This window comes from Balaenoptera musculus, chromosome 14 (genome assembly GCF_009873245.2).
Source record: "Balaenoptera musculus isolate JJ_BM4_2016_0621 chromosome 14, mBalMus1.pri.v3, whole genome shotgun sequence".
Lineage (NCBI taxonomy): Eukaryota > Metazoa > Chordata > Mammalia > Artiodactyla > Balaenopteridae > Balaenoptera > Balaenoptera musculus.
The window spans coordinates 23425832-23446179 of record NC_045798.1 but is presented as its reverse complement, the minus strand read 5'-3'; the positions used below and the strand labels follow the sequence as shown (position 1 = coordinate 23446179).

Below are 20348 nucleotides of genomic sequence, written 5' to 3'. Positions count from 1 at the left end.
GAAATATGTTAATATAAATGTTTCAGACATTACATGAAATTTCTAAAAATCTTATATTTGTATTGGTATGGAAATATGTATGGAAATATGTTAATATAAATGTTTCAGACATTACATGAAATTTCTAAAAATCTTATATTTGTATTTGTATGGAAATATGTATGGAAATATGTTAATATAAATGTTTCAGACATTACATGAAATTTCTAAAATCTTATATGTTCTGGTATAATGTTATAAGTAATAATCCTAGTTATTACTTTAAAATGTATATCTCAGAAATAACTAATTTTCTTGTCAACTGCATTATTATGAACTTTCATCAAATCTTTAACCGTGGTCATTTTTAAGTCTTTTGTCATTTACAGGACAGTTCCTGGGTGTACTCTGATGATTTTGCAAATATGTTCCTATAAAAGGGTTTCATCTTCAGGAAATTCATGGAAAAGACTGACAAGTACAGGTTTTTGGTAACTGACTGTACTGCTGAACTGAATGAATAAGCATTTTCAGAACTCTAATGAAAAACTGATGAACTCATAAAAGTGCTAACAAAAGATCAAGATGAAAAAAAAAATTAATTACATGGGACTGAGTGAACTGATGAGGATGAATATAATTTTTGTGACTTTCTGTCTGAATTAAAAAAAAAAAAATCCCACAAGGACTCAGAGGCAAAGAATATACAAATCAATTTTCATTGCAAAGTAAAGGAGCTGTTACAGTGGAGGATTACTGGACTGAATGTCAATATTATGACATAGTATGAGTGTGTTTCATGTTTGGTAATTGCAATCATTGTTGCTTTTGTTGTGGTCATCCATGTACAATGCTTGGTGTCTGTCTATTTATCTCTTGTAAAAATAAAATACAGTGTGTGTGTGAAAAAAAAAAAGTTTAATGTCAACTTAAAATAGGTTTTTATGTTATATTCTTAGATATTAAAGTATTTTGGCCCTTTGTTTAAAAAAAATTTTGCCACTTAATTACATAAATTTTTCACTGATAATAAACTCTTCTGGATGGTTAAAAAAAATGTAAAAAAATTTAAAAATTAAAAAAAATAAGGGACACACTAAAAAAAAAAAGAAAATGGATCTTCTTTGTTTTTATTAGTGCCTTTTACTTTAACATCTATTTTACTGATTCTTTACTGTCAGTCATTTGGGGCCCTTATGCTTTGGTAGTTGGGTTTTTCTTTTCAAACAGCATTTTTTTTTTAAAGAACATGTGGCATGTTGCCATCATCTTGGTCAGCCTCCTTTTTGTGTTGTTTTGTTTTTTTTAATTATTATTTATTTTGGCTGTGTTGGGTCTTCGTTCTGTGCGAGGCTTTCTCTAGTTGTGGCGAGTGGGGGCCACTCTCATCGCCGTGCGCGGGCCTCTCAACGTCGCGGCCCTCTCTTGTTGTGGAGCACAGGCTCAGACGTGCAGGCTCAGTAAGTTGTGGCTCACGGGCCCAGCTGCTCCGCGGCATGTGGGATCTTCCCAGACCAGGGCTTGAACCCGTTGTCCCCTGCATTGGCAGGCAGATTCTCAACCACTGCGCCACCAGGAAGCCCAAGCTCCTTTTAATTGTTTTAGTTCACTTACATTTTTAATGATTACTGATTATCACTGATTTTAAAAATTTATTTCATCTTTCTTTTCTCCTCCTTTTAAAATGGTTTTTGTTGTTGTTCCCTCTTTTTTCTTTTCTTTTAAATCAACTAAGTTTTTTAAAATTTATTTCTCCTCCACTAGTTTGGTATAATCCTCTATTTCTATTTTTTGTGTGTGGTTATGCATACTTAACTTACTGTCTCTAAAAATCTACTTTTCTCTTCCCAAACAAATAACACTTTAAGTTCCTTGTTTTACATATTATTGTCCAGTATTTTAATTTTTTATTGCTACCCAAATGAGACATTACTTTTTATATAATCAATACTTGTTTTGATTTTTTTTCACATTCACCTAATTCTGTGTTCATTATTTCTTCATGCATCTCAGACTTTCACAGGTAGGACTGTTTTCCTTTCTGAAATACAGTTGTCCTTTGAACAACGTCTGGGCTGGGGCACCAAACCTTTGCACAGTAAAAATCTGCATATAATACATAGTCTGTGCTTCTTATACATGTTTCCTCACAGCTCCTCCATATCCGTGGCTCCACATCTGCATTCAACCAACTGTGAATCGTTTAACATTGTAGTATTTACTACTGAAAAAAAATCCACATATACGTGGACCCACACACTTCAAACCTGTGTTGTTTGAGGGTCAGCTGTACTTCCTTTGGAAGTTTCTTTTAGATACAGGGATCTAGTGGTAATGAACTCTGTTCGTCTACAACCGTAGAATTTTCTGTCCTGCAACACAGAAGATCAGAAGCATTTAGCCATCTAAACCACTACCACCAACCTGGTACCCAGGCCTCGGGGCCAGATGAGCTGCGTGCAGGTCCGCTCTGCTGTGCGCTTTCTCTGGCTCTGCTCCTGGCAAACGTGAGGCTACAGTGTGTTTATAAGGATAAACTCCAGACAGAAATACATGCTTATTAATGACACATGACCACTTTGTGTACTGCAAAGAAACCTAGGAAGTGTGGAACATGCATAGAAAGTGATTCAGATACAGCACTTAAAACCAAGGGAACTCATGCTTTAATAGACACTGAAATCACAAAGGAAGGCCAAGTGCCTTAGCAATCTCAATAAAAATATGAAGTTCTTTTTACATGGTAAATTTCATAATATAAAAAGTTTAATGCCATCTGGAAACTGTAATTTACAAAAAAAAAGTTCACATAGGCCAAAGATGGCTAACACTGCATACAAGGGGCATGAGTGCCAAGTGGGGAAGGCGTCTGAGGAGGGGAGATGTGACCACGTGTGTCCTTACATGGAACATCTTTGAAGGGTCTGGCACAGACAAGGGCCCAGTTCACAAAGCACATGTACAATTCTTTTAGGTAAAACAACAAAATATGTGATGAAAATTATACATTTGTCACATTCTGCCTACTTAACTAAATGCAAACCAGATTATTGTGTGGCATTTTTTCCAGCCTGAACTGAAACTAATGAAGTGACTGTTCTCCTTGTGGTGGGGGTGGTGGCAGGACAGGCACTGAGCTGGGGACTTGCCGAGGTGACCGCGCACCGGGATTCACCGGGACAGACAAGCACAGTGAGGACAGCGTGTGCAGCAGCGCGTGGACCAGGGACTGTTTCAAGTGGATGGAGGTGAGAACTTCTTCATTTTACTATACACCAATACCAAAACGCATCAAAATGTAAGCTTGAGTAGCTAATTTTGTCTTGGTTTATTGACTTAGTTAAAGATCACTGAAGTAGTTGCGTGGTTCACTGGTGAGAAGACAGATTCGACTACCTTGCTTTGTGGTCATACCAAGGTTTCTAGGAGAGGGAGATTTTATTGCTTGTATTTGGTGTATTTGCATCTGATAGAGTAGAGTAGGGGCAGGGGTTCCAGTTTCCTGAGCTGAAAAAGAAATAATATCCAATGCTGTCTGCATACAGTGAGGAAAAATATTTTTGTAAATTTCACCCACACCCATCGACTCCTTCCAAGTGGGGCAAAGAGCCGAGGACTATGCAGGGGTCATTCGCGTCCATCCACATGGCTCAGGTTCCCACGCATTCCTATCAGTTTTATCCACAGCCTGACACTCACTTTCCCTAGATTGTAGAAACAAAACATTATGCTAATTGTTTTCTGTCATCTATAGCAGGAGCCAGCAAACTTTTTCTTAAAAGACTAGATATTTTAGTTCTTGTGGACCAAGAGGTAAAATCAAAAATATTATGTAGGTACTTATTTATATAAATATTTTAAAATGTAAAATCCATTCCTAGCTCATGGCTGTAAAAATCCAGGCCTCTGACCAGATTTAGATTTAGCCTGTGGGTCATCATTTGCCAACCCCTGATCTGTACAAAGAATTTGCAAATTATACAATCTCACATAATTTTTAAGTGCATACTGTTTTCAAGGTAGACTGAAAAATTCACCTTGATTTTACATCCATTTCACTTGTATAGAAAACACCAAGACTGACTGTAAACATAAAGAAGTGGCGACTCTACAGTGATTTTTAGATTGGTCCTATTATTTCATCATCTTTGCTTTTCTTCATTGAAACTTATATCTAGGACCAAAAAAATATCATATATTCCATTTGGCTTTTCAACATGAAACCTACAACAACAAATGTATTTAGGACTAAAACCAGGTTAGGGTCCACGAGTCCTCCTCGCTGGCTTGGTAACCACGGGGAAGCGGTCTGGGTGGTGGAGGGTGTGCGCTAGAGGGAGGCCTACGGGGTTGTGCCCTTGTCCTCAGGGATGGAGCAGAGACCCGGCCTTTCCTCCAGGGCTACTTGGCACTTGGGAAAGAGGCTGAGAGTTGCTGAGAAAGGAACAGCCCAACTATCTATATGTGGATTCAGAAATTTACTTTGAGGTTTATTTCTTGTTGTTGAGGACCTGATTTTGGTATCTAAATGCACAGTGCTATAAACTTGGCTTTCATTTGCTACACTGGTACTGTTACTACCATTTATAAAAGATATAAAGACAACCTTATAGTTGCTTGCTTCTTTATAAAGTATTTCTCTTCCAGTGTTGGGATCAGGGTTAGAATGGGACATTCTTTCTTTTGCTTTTGTCAACATGGCTGTTGGGTTAAACACAAAAAGCTTCTATGACATAGCTCAGGAGAGTAAGACAAATTGAATAAATATCTCTTCCTCTTTTCAGAGTACAGTGAGGAACAGGGCAAGTGGTCAGTGTATGTTTATAAAGTGAGATCCTATCCAGGGTTAAAAACTCTCCCTGGAGGTCTTGATGTTAGTGTCCCTCCTGCCAGGCCCCTCCTGTCCACTCCCTGTGTGGCTCGTGTCCTGGGACAAGAGGCTGCCCACCGTTGTATGATGGACCCTCACAGTGAGGATGGTAGGATTTCAATTTTAGAATTACCTAAAAGAGGCTTATGTCAATTCTCCAACTAAACAGTACTAACATGATTTTCAGCACTTCTTTTCTTTATTTAAATATGTTAATAGTTACCCCGACCTAGACTGTTCTTTTGTCTTGTTCCAGCTGGCAGCAGTATCAGTGAACTGTCATAGCTATAGGAAAAGTCCTTCTTTTTTTTTTTTTCTATGACAACACTTTTAGGAATATCTCTTTCCCTGTTCAGCAATAATTCAGATGTATACCCCAGCAGAAGGCCCCCTGCTTCTGAGGCTGTGGACATTAAAGTCTTCTGTGGGGGGGGAGGGGATTTGTCCTTTGGACCACAGGAGCAAGGGGCGCTGGTCACACTAAGATGAGGGTCTAGATGCAGCTCACAGATGTGAGGTGCTGGGATTGTGGGAACCTGGTGACAGATTTAGACAGAAGGGGTTTTAGAAGCCTGGCGTTGGGAAAAGATAATAAAATTAAGCAGGTAATAAAGGGAATAAGAGCTGGAAGGCTAGATTCTGGTTAAATCTAGTTAGCCATGGAATTTTTCTTTTGTTTTTTTGTTTGTTTTTTGGTTTTGTTTTTTTTTTTTTTGCTTATAAGGAAACAATAATTTCAAACTCCCCCCTCCAAACTTGATAATTACTTATTGATGACTATTCAAATTTTGATATTTTAAAAAACTTTTTGAGCTTTTAAAAATAATAGCTATAAATGCAAAGTACTATTGATAATAAAACCAAGTTGTTTATCCACGTACAAAAAAGGTCAGTAATGTTTTAAAAGCACAAAGTTGCATTTTTAAATCACAATTGCATAGTTCTAAAATGCCTGGATAAGAGTTACATAAATTTTTTTAAGAAAATTCAAGTTTGGTTGACAGTGGGGCCCCAGGGACATTTGTAGCCCTCAAAGAGCAGAGTTCAGGAAGTGAATTATTGCCTTGTTACTCTGATGTTACAATATCATGAGACCAAAACTGCTACAATTTAATTACAAATCATTGGCATTTTTAAAACCAGTATCCTGTTTTTTGGCTACTGTAACACTTTCATGTAGAACTCAACTTAGAGAGATTTTATATACCCTACCCCCAACCAGCACCTGAAAGCCTTAAAAAAGCTCTGTTTGTATTTCTTTGTATAAAAGGTACTGCATATATACCTCTTAGCAAAATATGTGCTCCCTTTCTCTCCCCACCCCAGAACCATGACCATTTTTGTACAAAAATCCTGTTGAAGAATCACATCAAAGATGAGAAGCAGGGAGTTCCAAGGTAAACATTTGGTGACATGTAGAAAATTCCATGAGCCTCCTGTACCAGCTCCACAGAAGTCCTGGCTTTTGGTGAATCTGGCCCAGAGTCCCAGAGGGGCTACCAGTGTGTGTGTGTGTGTGTGTGGCGTCTGGGAGTGGTGGCGCCCACGCCGCTAGAGCACACCCATGCTGGGGTGGCCGCACTCGGGAGCAGGCCAAGTGAGTGCGGAGAGCTGGGCTGTGGGCCGCTGTGCTCCAAGTCGGTGTTGGTGGGTATAAAAGATGTTTTAGCATTTAGAGGAAGGAAAAAATCTTCCTGGGGACAGAAACTTGTAGCCGTTTCCAGAAGGAAGTCTCAAAGGGCGCGTGGGCACCGCGGCAGGAGGGCCGGCGGGCAGCGGCAGTGTGCTCAGTGAGGTGGTCTCCGTATGCCAGTGTCCGTTGGGAGGGGCTTTTGGGGGCGTTTCTCCACATTGCTGCAAAGACAGCTCCTTAAGTTCTAGCTTGTCTGCTCCTTCCTCCTTCTTATTGTGCCGAGGTGACAAGTTTAATAGACTGAGGACATCTCTCTTGGAAGTCATCGTTCCAGGGGTCCCCCGGAATATTTTCACTGGTCCCGTGGAATGCTGGGGTGTGCTCTGCCAGAACATCTTCAGGTTGTGTACAGCCTGCACCTTCTCGTCGATGGCTGCCATCTTCAGCTTGTCTATGTCAGGAGCGTCGGCTGGACTCGAGCGAGCGGAGCCAGCTGAGGAATAGGAGAGAGCTGGGGACGGTGCACTTCCAGCAGGAGACTGGTGGCCTGAGCTCGGGGACATGTTCCTTGGTGATTTGGAAATGTGAGCACTGTAAGGAGAGCTGGGATACTTCAGCTTAAAGAGAGGCTGGTCGGTCAGGGAAGTCTGGGAGTCGGAGCCGGGCGACGGCCGGCCACTGTGCTGGCTCGGGCTGTCTTTGATGGACGCCTCTGAGGTGGTGGGGCTGCTGTATCCTGAACTCACCTTGGGTAGGGAAGAGCTTCTGGCTGGGGGCTTTGGTTTGATAGTAACTGGTGACGGCTGGCTCTTCTGGTGGGAGAGGGCAGGCCTGCTGAACGCACTTGTTTCTGACGCTCTGAAGACAGCAGCGCTGTTGGGCACGGAAATGCCATCTTCAGGATTAGTGCCCTTACCTTGACCACCGCCCCTCTGAAGACGTTCCACCGCAATGAGATGGCTTTGTGTCTCCTCTAGAATCTTCTGGGCCAACTCTTGTGGATCAAGCTTTGGGTTGCTTTCTTCTTGGGATTTCACGGTACTATCTGTTTCTGTGCTAGACTGGTCTGATTCTCCCGTATCTGAACTTGCTAGTTTTCCAACCTTCTGGAAGGGTGAGTTTGGGCTGGGAATCAGAGTCATTTTAACTGGAGAGTTTGGAGTGCTTATGCTCCCCTTGGAGCTTACCGAAACTTTCACACCGCCAGCTGCCCCAACTCGGGACTGTTTGTGATCTGGTGAGAAGCGAGTCTTTCTGTTTTCTTGGTAGGCCGCCAAAGGCTCAGTGCTGATGATGGAAAACCCTTCATATTCTTCTTCGTCTTTGCTGTCTGCAGGGCGGGTCGGGGGGGACAGCTGGCTCCGAGGCAGGGTGGATCGCTGTGGGAAGGCGTTCTTGGACCGGTCATAGTCCTGCCTTCCTCGAGGACCTCCGCCCTCTGACCCACCCTCAGGCTTGGAGACGAAGCTCATTGAGGAGGCGATGGAGCTCAGACTGTACACAGAGATGGCGTCTGAGGCTATGCTCTCTGCACCGGTGGGAGAGAAAGGAGGGTGCTGGTAGCCCAAGGGCAGAGCATTGGAGACAGACTGGGCTGAGGCCAGAGACTCCAGGGAGGACGAGCTGTCAAGGCTGAGGCGCTTGGGCAGCTCAGTGGAATCTAAGACAAAACATAGGCGCCCAGAGGACAGTTAGAATTCTGTATGGTTTTGATTTTTCTTTCACAAGCATCCTTATATGCATAGAAGCTAGCAAAGCATTATGCAAGTGTTAATTATACACAACTTGAATTCATCTTATAAGCCTGAAAAACACAGTCCTGTTGGAAAAAGTAAATCTTACACTGGGGACAAAAACACCCCGAGAGCGCGCACAGCCCCGCGCGCTGCAGACCCCGCCATGCGCCCATCTCCACTCTGCTCCCTATCTCACGGGACCCCATGGCGGCCTCCTGCTCTGAATGGGGGGACGATCTGTGATGCCCCCTGTCCTAAACCCTCACCCGCCATCCCTTCCAGCTCCAGCCCCATCGCTCCACATCCCAGCGACCTCCTCGGAGTCACTTACACTCCTCTCCGCACGGCCTCTCCTCCCAGCTGCTCTTAACCCACTCCAGTCAGGCTTTCGTCCTCCCCAGTTCGTGTAAAGGTTAACAGTGGCCACCAAATCTGGTAGTCTACACAGTCAATCACACCCGACCCTCGTGGACTGATCCTTCCCAGGCCCCTCCTTATCTCTGTGACCTTTGACCCCAGGAGTGCCCACAGGACACAGTCCTCTTCCCCTCGGACCTGTGTGTACATTTATGTCTCCACACTGGACTCGTCTAACCAGCTGCCTATGAAGGTGTCCAAGAGGGAACTCAGACCCATCCCATTCCTTCTGCCACTTTCAAGGTCTCAGCAAAGGCAGCCCCATTCTGGCAGCTGTTCCAAAGAACAGGATATCACCTCTGGCCCTCTCTCTCTGAGCACATTCATCAGCAGGCCCTGTTGGTTGCCTTCAAGCCTTGGCCACCATCCGAGCCAGCATTTAGCCTCACTTGGCCTCTTGAGAATGGCAGGCAGGCTTGCCCCAGGGTCTGAAAAGTGCCTCGCAGGCCCGGCTCTGGGCACCACTGCTCCCTCATCACCTCTGCTGCGATGCCACCCTCACTTCCTTAGTCCCTTAATTTGCACGTTTTCTGCAGAGCACATGGTGGCACCTCATCTAACATATACTACATGTATGCTCATCGTAAGTTGAGTTCCACAAGAGCAGGGAGTTTGTTTACTTGAACATTCCCTAACACACAAAAAAGGTTCGTTCCCTTAATTCTTCCTCTTCCCAAACCATAATCAGGGTCATGCCCGTGGCTCCTGGGGGCCACTTGGGGTGGCGCCACACGGAGCTCTTACCGAAGAGTGCGAGCAGGGCTTGGAGCGCAAAGTGCATGGTCCGTCGGTTGGCTTGTTTCCCGGTTTTCAGGATTACTTCCTCCTGACCAACCTCACAGAGATCAAAACCTATAGAAACAAAGAATATAAACACCTGCTTCCTTAGGGAAGGTTCCATGTCCTAAAAAGGATTAGGGCTCCTCATACAGTCCCAGGGGAACCCCTGCAGACCCCTCAGGAAGCCCCGCCTGGGCCCCCCACCTGCACGTCAATCACTCATGTGAACGTCAAGTCACGTGAACCAACGGGGGCCAGCTCTGCGACCATCACACCTGCTCAGCATGGCTCCCCCTTGCTGTGTGTGGACCTCTGTCCCTTCGTAGAGCGCTGAACTGCATTCTCCAGAGGGGAGGGTGGGAATTAGTAAGGCTCATTAACACTTGTCTTCATTCTTTTGCAGAAGAACAGTCCACTTAAAGAATACTGTCCAGGACAGACACTGGCCACTCCGTTCGGCATTGGATCCAATATTTAAAGCTAGTGCAGGGGACGGTAGAAGCTTCTCAAGGGCAAGGACAGTGTCTCCACGTGTGGTCAGTGTCTGCCACAAGGGCTCTGAGATGAGCTCTCTCTGATGCTACAGAATCTGCTGTATTGGCTGAACTGCCCTGCAGGAACTGCACTCCTCTCTGCCAGAGCCCAAGGGGCTGCTCCTGAGTCTAACGGTTCTAATGAGACACGGAGCTGGCACAACAAAGGGCAGGAGCCTCCTGAGCAGGAGGCTGCCTAACGAGCTGTTGCCACAGCACTTAGACTCATCAGGGGCCATTACGGAGGCAGCCAGCACGTCTCCCAGGAAGAGTGTAGGAGGAAGAAGCCAAACAAGACACTACAGCCAGTGCTGCGGCCATAGGCGGTGCCACCGAGCAAGGAGTTAGGGCCTGGGAGCCTCAGCATGGAACGTCTTCACTCACCTCCTCAGCGGATCACTGAGCTCCACCTAAAACAGTGCAGACACTCGGTGCCGGCAGGCAGGGGGCAGGCCCTGTGATCCCAGGCCCTTCCCCTCCTCTGACCTCACAGCGTTCCCACAATAGGGACCCATGATACCTGATACGTGACGGCAAGCATTCGCCAAAGGAGAAATCTGTCTCTGCCTTTTTTATTCTTGTAACTCTGATATTGGTTCTGACACTATCATTCCTCTGGGAATTAGATTCAGTAGAGTAGCCACTCAGCATTCGGGTTGCTATGGGACATTTTCCTCTCTGAACTCAAAAATAAACAGTCCCTGAAAACAACAGGAAGGTCTCAGAGAACTCAGCACTTTGAAAACGAATATCTAATAATATAAATGTAACATTTTTAGTTAGAAAACTCTATCAAAGTAATTTGAACTGGTTGCTCTAATAGAACTGAGTCGTCTAAATAAACCACAGCTCTGTGATGGGTGTGATGGTGCCAAGGGCTGGAGGGGGCGCTTCTCCCCAGTCTCAGTCCAGAGGATTTAAAAATCAGAAGTATGTGCACCCAACTCACCCCTTGAGTGAGTATCACTGGGATTTGCAAAGTACAGAGACGTAGAGGAGCATCAACGAAAGTCACCCAGGATCCCAACACCAGAGCGAGCCAGTGACACACCTGGCAAAGGGGCATCAGAAACAGCCTGTCCACAGGGGAGGAGGGCTGGCTCCGTCACACCCGCACTCGAAGGGGGACTGAGGCCCTGCTTGAGGACAAGAGCTTTTCCTTTATACAGAAGGGCCTTGGCTTCGTTCTTGCCTCACCCTGCAGCCTGTCACAAAGATGAAGAGACCCATCCTGGGTGTGGACCTGGCCTTTCTCACCCTTGCTCCATCTGCTCCTGACTTATCTATTCAGATATAAATTTACTACGTTTACACCAAGAAGCCTATGTTTTAAATCCACAGAAAACAAGCAAATAGTACAAATCATAAAGGACATCAAAGCATCTACTCACAGGGGATTTGGAGCCCCTGCGGGGCTGTGTGGCTTTCCCCCTTTACCTTCAAAAACAAATGGAGCCCGCCCTAAGCTGAGTTGGGCAGGGAAAGGTCATCTACAAATGGGCTAGCAAAGATGGCCCAATACTGAATATCCAGGCCTCCCAAGCAGAAGAGAAGTTCCTTAAAAAGGAATCTCTGCCCTCCATGTTTGATGGCTGGTCCCTGTACCAGTGAATCCAAGCCACGTCAACCTCCAAAGACGCCCCACTCCATCAGGTTAAAAACCAAGGGCCTTCCACTGGCCTCAAATCCCCAGGATCTACCCCATCCTCTGTCTCATCTGCCCCCGTGTCCCCTGCACCTTGCCCAGGCTCATCGACGCTCTTCCCTCGGCCTGGATCTTTCATCCACAGGCTCTGGGCCTGCCAGCCTCTCTGCCTCCACCCCTCCAGCACATCACTGTGACCCCGATGCTTTTGTCTGTCATGGTGCTTCCTCACCTTCTGAGGTGCTCCCCTTAGATTAGGTCTTTCTATGTCTGTCTGTCTCCCCCTCTAGCATGAAAACTCTGGTAAGAGGGCAGGGCTTTTTGTCCTTTGCTCACTGCTGCATCCCCAGTGCCTAGAACATTGCCCGACATAGAACAGGTGTTGAAAAACAAACAAAAAAACATGTGGAGTGAATGGCTCTCCTGCAAGTCACACAGGCACTTAAGTGGGGCAGGAGGAGAGCAGCTTAGCCTCTCAAGGTGTTTTATCAACAAATGTACCTGTGGTAAGAAAGTAGCAATATTGTTGGGAGCTGCCTCAGTTGCGTTACAATGATGTTTGTTGAAAAAGGAAGAGTGTTCTGGATTGAAAGAGGATCCTGGAATACACAGTTCTAGGTCCCCGTGGTCAATCAAAGGTGGTTTCAATTGTATTTTTTTCTGCCAAGTTCCAGTAGCCAGTGATAGGGACCAATACTGAAATCATTATTTTATGACTTGACTTTATTTTCTTTAATCATGGGCTGACTCCCAACAATACTTGAATCTAACAGATTAATCTTAATGCAATGACTACAAATGGGAGAGAGGAAATCATAATGTAGGGAGAGTGGCACAAAGCTGGAAGGCCATTTGGAAATTGTGCTAAAGCACTAGAGTCTTTGCATTAGCTATTTTTAAGTAATAAACTAAGAAAACACTAAGACCCCTCAGAGTCTATTAACTTTACCCAATAGAAATGAGAAAAATAGGTTTTTAAAAAACAGAATGAAGCCAATGAAGTCAAGGATGCTCTGTCCTACCTAGAGCCGCCAGGAATTCGTGACATCCCGGGAGCCGCCACAGCTGGACGCTGATGGAGACCTGAATGGGGGCTGATGTGAAGTCCTGTTCCTTCTCGCCGGCCTGCAGCTGGACCAGCACCTGGTGGAGCTGAGCGGGGAGAGCGTCAGCGTCCGCTGCATCTGGGCCCCAGGGATTTGTCCCCAAGTTTCTCTTGTGTCACCTGTCATTATCATCGCTAATGACCTTACACGTGGGTAGCATCTGAAATTCTCTTTACGGTGCCTCCATGCCTACTGTCCTGCTGTCCTCTCTGTGGGAGCTCGAGGGCCAGCCCCCAGGCAGGGTTTCTGCTTCCAGCCTCTTCCCTCGCACACTGGCCACGGGGCTATGAGTGCGGGAGGGGACTTGGGGCCTAGAGGAGGGGTGGGGTCTCCCAGACACAACCTGCTGAGTGTGTGAACTCCACCCGGGGCCTCGTGTGGTTTCACAGTGTGTTGTCCTGCCCCTGCTGTCCTGAGGGAACTTGAAAGGTCAAATCAAGAGCACAAGAAGGGTGGAGCAGGAAAGGGGAGCCAGAGCGGAGACGGGGCAGACCACCTGAGCCAGCGGCACTGCCCCCCCAGCCTGAGCGCGTGTTGGCGAGACAGCAGTGCCAGGGGGACCTCGGGGTGGGCGGGTTGAGGGGCTCACCTGACAACAGTGCTACTCAGAGTGGTACTCACCATTCCAACCATATTTTTAACAGCCTTCGGCCAGCAGATTATAAGAAGAAGAAAGAAAAAGAGAGAAAGAAGAGAATTTAGACTTAAGCACAGGTAGTTACGCAACACAAGCTGATCACTGCTGTAGGAAGCACCACACCGGGCCCGCGGCTCTGACCCGGAGGGGAGAGGAGTGAGAGTCAGCAGGGACACACAGGAGAACGCACAGCCACGCCCAGGCCAGACACGCTGGGGGTGGGGGGGGGGCCAGGGTCGGCCAGGCCCTGCCCTTCCTTGCCAGGAGATGGGGAGGGGCACACTGGGCACGGATAGGCCACTCTGTAGAGCAAAGTCCACTCTGGTTCCAGAGTGACTCGGAAATGCCTACCATCCCCCAGCCACTGGGGGCGGCCCAGGACGCTTCCCTGTGGAGGTCCCTGTGCTGCCACCAAAAGCTAGAAATTAAGCTATTGGCTGTTTGGATGCTCAGCCTGGCCCTGTAAATGTAACTCTAGCTTTTTCTTTTTGTAGAGCACAGGCTTGTAGCCCTCCTGGGTTCAGGAGGTTTAAGTGTCTTCCTGATTCTATTCAACAAGCAGGTCTAACACACTTATTACAAAATGAGCAGAAACTCAGTGAAGGGGCCAGATCAGTGAGCTACATTCCAAATCTAGGCTGAAAAACCACCCCAGGTAGGGGGAGGCTCCAGGAACCAATCAGATTTGCAGAGGTTAACCCTAGATGGAGCAGCTTTATTTCTACATAGAAACAGTTCTGCTAAAATGAAATCTGCTGATATCTAATAACGTGTATTTTTCAAATTATTACACTCTAAGGACCAGAGAAAACTGCTCTGTGCTCTTTAGGGGTTGCTACGCTGTCACCCCAGTGCTCGTTCCAGACCCTCACTGGCCAGTAGGAAGATCAGAAGCTCTTAGGCCAAGTTGGGAAGGGACTACATGATGCTAAGGGTTAGAATCCTCCAATTCTCTGAATTAGATCTACATTCTTCTAAAAGAAAGCACTTTTTGAAAACCTGCTAAGCAGTATCTTTCATGAGACTTGACTTTGTGTTCACCACTGTGCCTCAGTGGTGGTTTTGTTTCAGGCAAGGGTCATACTTTGATCTAAGAATAAGTACTGGAGCACCTGTAGCCACCCTGACGGGATGGCCCTACACCTGCTGGCTTGGGTAAGGTGGCTGCAACACTTGTCAATCAGCAGAAACAGTTGGTGGTTAGGGATGATAAGGTGCAGGAGACCACTGAATGGAGAGTTCAGGAAATGCCCTGAGACTACAGGTGACTGGGGCCCCTTAAGCATCCTCTGAGGCCCTTGGGACTCAGTGCCCAGGGAGGACACTGGGAGAACTTGCTCCTCTGTGCCTGTACCTGCCGGAGAGGGCAGTTCTACTCCCAGCCCTTGCCTTTTCCTTCTCATTACAAAAGCTGAAAAAAAGCAGTGAGGCTGCATCACGTGCAGGTTCCTATTTGGGGCCAAATCACTGTCTTTCCAACCCGGCACAGTCCTCAGACCTGGGCTCAGCTGCACTGGCTCAACTCACCCGGCTGATGAGCTGCTCGCCCGTCTCTGAGGCAGTGATGAGCTTGCAGAGGGCTTGGAGGGCAGGGTTGGGCAGACCTAAAGCAAGGAGGGGGCAGGCGTTATCCGGAGGGGCCTCTGCACCCGCAGTCCTGCACCTTCCGAGGGGAACGCACCCGCAACACTCAGCTTTGGTGGCATTTTCAAAAGCTCGAGACAGCCAGACGTGTGTATCCGTGTCTGACTTGTCTGTGAGAAGGGCAGATGGAGGCAGGGCCAGTCCTGACCCTGCTGTGTCCCCCAGGCGTACGGTCACATGCCAGGACCCCAACTAGTCGCTCAGGCAGCATCGCCCGCTTCGAGTGAAGCACAAAGGGCAGCCCTGAGCATCTGTGCCCCGCGTCACCCTGGGGTCAGCCACAGAGCTCTGTCAGATCCGAAGCTGCTGATTAAATGTTAATAGCAGCTACTGTTTGCGCAGCAAGACCTCATGTCATCCCAGGAAGGGGCAGAGCTGGGGCAGAGGATGTGTTGCCATCAGATGGAAACACCAGGTCAGGAGCGCTCCTTTCCCCCAGAGCAGGAGGAGTCTGTGTCTGGGACTCCTCAGCACTTCTCAGGAGACCCTCGCTCCTCCCCATCTGAGACCCGGCAGGGACCACGGCCACCCACTACCCTGCTCGAGCTGTCAGCCAAGGCTCACCCAGCAGGGACTGGATGGTGCTGCTGCACTGCTGGAGTCGGTCGCCTGGGTCGGAGGTTGGGAAGAAGACAGCTGCCGGCAGGCCGCTGGCGGGGGGGTCCAGCCGGAAGCCCACAGCGGTGAGGAGGGCCTGCCAGCCAGGGATGCCGCCCACTTTGTTCTCCACGCTCTGCTGGGATGTGTACATGGCGTTGCGCTGCCCGTTCTGAATGCGCTGCAGGGACTTCTCCACCTGCAGGGGAGGGGGGAGTGAGGTGCCGCTCTGCGTGGGGTGGGTGGGGGGGGATACCCTGTTTTCTCTCCAAGTGGCTTTGGGGGAACACAAAGCCCGTGTGGGAAGCTCTGCAGGGCTGGCAGCTGCCACCAGGCACCCAGGCCTGAGGACCACACTCTGCAGCAGCGGCCAGTGTTTTGCAAGGGAGGGGCTGCTACCGTGAGAGCCGAGGGCTGGAGACTTGGAGGAGTCCTGTCCCTTCCCTAACCCAGCTCCGGGCTGTCCTCCACAGACACTCAAGTGACTTGTCTGAAAACCAATCTCTGGCCAGGGACCTGCCCCAAACCCTGCAATGGCTGCGCCCCATCACTAGGATGAACCCTCAGGCCTTCAGGACCCCCCCCCTCACTGCCCGTGCACCTCACACACACCAAGCAGTGCCCACCGTGGGGCCTTCGTCCCCCAGGCCTTCGACTCCTCCTCCATCCTTCAGCGCTGACCTCTGGAACCTGTGTCCACCTGCACACGGGCCCCTTCCACCTTCCAGGGCCTAAATCAGTGCTGCCAGGTAACTGCCACCTTAACTCTCCCAGGGAGCGTCCACAGCACCTGCAACAGCCGCAGGCCTTCTCTCGGCAGTTTTTCTAAGGGAAACCTCAGTCCATCTGAGATGTCACCTGCTCTGGGGCACGTGTGCCGTCACTGGAGGGGAAGGAGAGTTGTCCAGGATGTCACTTGAGACTTTTCTTAGAGTAAAACCCTGGGATGCCGGGGGCTGACATCAGAGGCAAGAGGAAACGCACGTTCCCAGGCAGGGCAGACAGGCAGCCAGCTGGCTGTCCCCTGGGCTAGAAGGGCCCTAGAGACACTGTCCAGTGGGTAGTTAGAAGGAGGAAAAGACTGGTGAACTTGACCCATGGCCCCTACACTCACCCCAGAAGATGAAGCCAAGAAAAAAGAGAAAACCCTTAGATGTACTCGAGGGGCCTCAAGGCCGAATGGGAGCGGAGAGGCCTGGCTCTTGCTCCATGGCCTGGCCTGGGAGGAGAAAGCAAATGGGCTACAGCAAGGAAGGAGGGCACCTCTTGGGGTGAGAGGGACCTGACAAGGGTCCTAGTGCTGAGCAACATAAAGGCTCCATGCAGCTTCCAGGCACAGGTTAAAATCAGTTGAGAAAGTCTTCCCCCAAATTCTCAAAGCACAAGAGCACGTCCACCCGGTGGCAGGCAGCATGGGCTTCCTTGCATCTGGCCCAAGAGCTGTCAGAGGTTTCAGGCTCCAGCATTCTTGTTCATACACTGATTTCTGTCAGGCCTGAAAAAACCTCCTTCAGGCAGACCTGAGCTTAGGAAATGTCCGTGACTGATCCCTCACTGGAGTCCACACAGAGCTGATGCCCAGCCCCATGGGCTGTGTTTCCCTGGCCAAGGGAACATGCCCACCTAGAAGCCGGCCCCAGCCCACTGCCAGGACCCGTGGAGAAGCCTTCACTGGGTCCTTCCTCCTGAGCACAGGCAGAGCCTTGTGTGCACCTCTAAGCTGCGAGGTGGCCACGGGGTGGCTGTTTGCCTTGGGTTTGGAAAGAGCTCGGCTGCAGCGTGGGCTGTCCCCTCCCCCACCTCCCCCCTGCCTCACGGGGTCTGGGCTGGGGCTGCACTGGTCTTTCTGGCACAGAACTCCAAGGAAGCTAAGAATTCTAAATTATTTGAAACTGCCTTCCAGGTTATCAAGGTGGAAGGGTGGAACAAGTTTTATGTCACTGTTTCCCAGCTTGATTTATAACCTTTCAATTCTGTAGAAAATGGCATGGGGCCTCTGTGTTCTCACCAGGGCCCCGCCAAGAGTAGGGTTGGGCTTGGACTCTTCCAATTGAGTTTAGGGAACGGCCAGTGTCCTTTGATTATAAAATACCAGTTCTCAGCTACTGGGACCCTATTGTGTGACAGCTACTCACCTTTTCTCTAACCCTCACGATAACCTTGAAAAGGTAAAGTTTTATCCCCCCTTCTACTCGAGGAAGTTGAGGCTCAGAGAGCAAGGTCACTTGCCCAAAGCCATGGGGCGGAAGCGGCTGTGGTCAGGCTCTGCTCCAGGGCCCCCCTTGGCCAACCCCCCAGGGTCTGGGCGAGGATGGCTGCAGCCACCATCCGAGGATGGTGTGACACTGCACACTGTGCCCACCGCACAGACGTCTGGGGACAATGTCCCCTCCACCTGCTCAAGCCCCCCGGTGCTGTGGGACCCCTCCAGCCTCGCCCTGCTCCTCCTGCATCTCCGGCCGCCTCCCGCGAGGGCCCTGCGCCCCTTACCAGGTGCAGCAGCACTCGCAGGGCATCCCGCGCCCGCTCTGGGTGCTGGAGGATCTCGGTGAGGGCCTGGCCGATGAGCGAGGAGGGACTGTTGAGCTTCACATCGCTCCCGATGAGCAAGAACCCTGTGGGGAGCCCAGAAAGCACCTCAGAACTGCCCTCACCGAGCCCAGCTGGTCTCTACAGCTCATTTGTGCCAGAGAGAGAGAGGCCTGCCAAGGACAGCTGCTCCATGGGCTGGACTGGGACGGCTAACTCACCGGGGCACTTTGATACTCCTTTGCTGGGTGAGCTGCTCAGGAAAGCTGCTGAGGTAACTGCGCAGTGAGCGAGGCAGGAAAAGGCTGTGTGGCCCCCAGGGCCCCTCCCTGGCTTGGCCACCATCCCGAGGAATGATCTGCCTTGTTTTCCCTGAAATTAATCTGTGTTGGTCTGGAATGTGCCCAGGGATGGAGGGCCGGGTGTGCCTGACTCCTTGGGGCCACCAGACAAGGGGACAGGAGGAGGTATCCCCCAGTTTTAAGACGAGCGAATGGAGCTTAGGCTGGGGAGGAAGGAGCCACACGTCTGCCTGGATCCCGTCCCCCTTCCTCTTCCCCAGTACCCACTTCCATAAGCAGGGCCTGGGGGAGGTACAGCGGAGCAGCCTCCCCCAGCAACTTTAGGACCAACCTGCCCCAAGTAATGGAGGGGAAGGGTTTTCTGAGAATGAATGTGCTAAGGCTGTTTTTAAGGGTAACAGGGCAGCATCATTAAACACCATTTCCCACAGAACAGAGTTGGCTTTTCTATTGTCTGTCACTGAAACTAAACAATGACAAAAATACCACGTCCGTAAGCACACTGGGAAGATGTGGGGTGGGGTTGGGAGGCCCTGTCAAGAATAAATGGCCAAGCACAGGGGCTAGGTCCCCACAAACCCTGCAGTACATTCTGCGGGACCACGTGGGGCTCAGAGCCCCTTCTGACTGCTGAGAACAGATATAAACAGACACCATGTGCTGAGAACAATCATGGAAACCACGGGCATGATCGCCTCTGATTTCCGCATCTCCTGGCAGAGGAAGTCTGGCAACATGGCCAGGCCCAAACCCGCAGGGCCTGCCTGCCCCCTGCCTTGCAGAGGGAGGGCCCAGCCGTGAGCTGAGGGCTGCCAGAGAGGAGGCCTGCTGGACCAACTGAATGTTTCTCTTCAGCCACGTGAGGAAACAGGATAGATTCTGCTTTGAATTTTGAATACCTTTTTGAACAAGACCACAGCTATGGTATGTTTGTGAAGTAAACACGTTCCACTCCTCAACAACATGGCTCACCCACCCGGCACCAGCCCTTGGCCGTGGGCAACTCAGCGCCACGCCCAGGGCGGCCCCCGCGGGCTCCTGTTTGCTGGCCACTGGGCCCGGGACACCACGGCCCCACTTCAGCGCTCACCCGCCTTTGGGGGACAACACCAGCAACCTCAGCTCACGTCAACTGGCTTTACTTTGAGGGGAAGAGTAAGGTGAAAGCCATTTTGTTCCCAACTTCTAAACATATAAATGAATGGTATATTTTTTTGCCATTAAAACAATAAAACGTACATGTTTGAAAATAGTATTTTTGGTGTTCCTCTGCTTCTCAAGGTTTAAGACACTCATTGTGGCATTGGTGGGATTGTCGTCTGCTCTGGAGGTCCTGGGGAGGTGTAGGGGCCAATTCAGAGAGACCACCACAAACTGAAGGATCATGAAGTGTGTCAGCAAAACAGCCCTGCCGCATGAGAGGCCTGGGTCTGGGTTTGGACTCTGTCTCAGCCTGTCGGGGAGGGTCTCCCGCATGGGAGGGTCCACAGCAGGTCGCAGGTCATTGCATAGAGCTGAGCAGCAGACCAGATGTCACAGGGAACGTGCTCCCTCCACCCCCAGGCCCTCATGCCCCTCACAGGGCCCTGCGGTGGGACCACTGGGCACACACGCCGCCGGCCCCTCACGCATCACAAGACGTTCAACCCACTCCTCAGATTGTCTCAAATGTGGACAGGGAGATGCCAGCACTACCACCATCATCCCCTTGGTACCACTGAGGACACTGAGCTTCAGAGAGGGTAAGGAACCTGTCTCAGGTCACACAGCCTGATGCGGAGCTGGACCAAACCCAAGTCCTCCAATGACCAAATCTCAGGTCTCTCTAAACACACTGACTGCTCTTTCCTACAGTCTGGGATTTCACACGAGGGCCGTAAAATGGGTCACCCAGTGCACACGACATCAGGAGGGCTTGACACGCACTCTGACGGCAGACT

General features: G+C 49.5%; 1 protein-coding gene and 1 long non-coding RNA gene across 5 annotated transcripts in view; one reads left to right on the top strand and one right to left on the bottom strand.

Moving 5' to 3' along the window:
• Positions 1-2641: 2641 nt before the first annotated feature.
• LOC118906784 lies at positions 2642-12845 on the top strand. Its single transcript, XR_005022593.1, has 2 exons — positions 2642-3227; positions 12620-12845. It is a non-coding gene; the product is annotated as an uncharacterized LOC118906784 (long non-coding RNA).
• Positions 5167-20348, bottom strand: part of TTC28 (tetratricopeptide repeat domain 28) — a 651841-nt gene continuing 636659 nt past the window's right edge. For 3 of the 4 annotated variants that reach the window (XM_036874395.1, XM_036874393.1, XM_036874397.1), the window contains 7 exons: positions 18068-18192; positions 15545-15776; positions 14864-14940; positions 13321-13344; positions 12616-12745; positions 9380-9487; positions 6256-8142 (listed from right to left, as the gene is read on the bottom strand). In XM_036874395.1, coding sequence (XP_036730290.1) covers positions 6515-8142; positions 9380-9487; positions 12616-12745; positions 13321-13344; positions 14864-14940; positions 15545-15776; positions 18068-18192 — 2324 coding nt within the window. In that variant the 3' untranslated portion in view covers positions 6256-6514. Of the gene's footprint in view, positions 8143-9379; positions 9488-12615; positions 12746-13320; positions 13345-14863; positions 14941-15544; positions 15777-18067; positions 18193-20348 lie in introns of all 4 variants that reach the window. The other variant, XM_036874394.1, reaches the window with a different exon arrangement.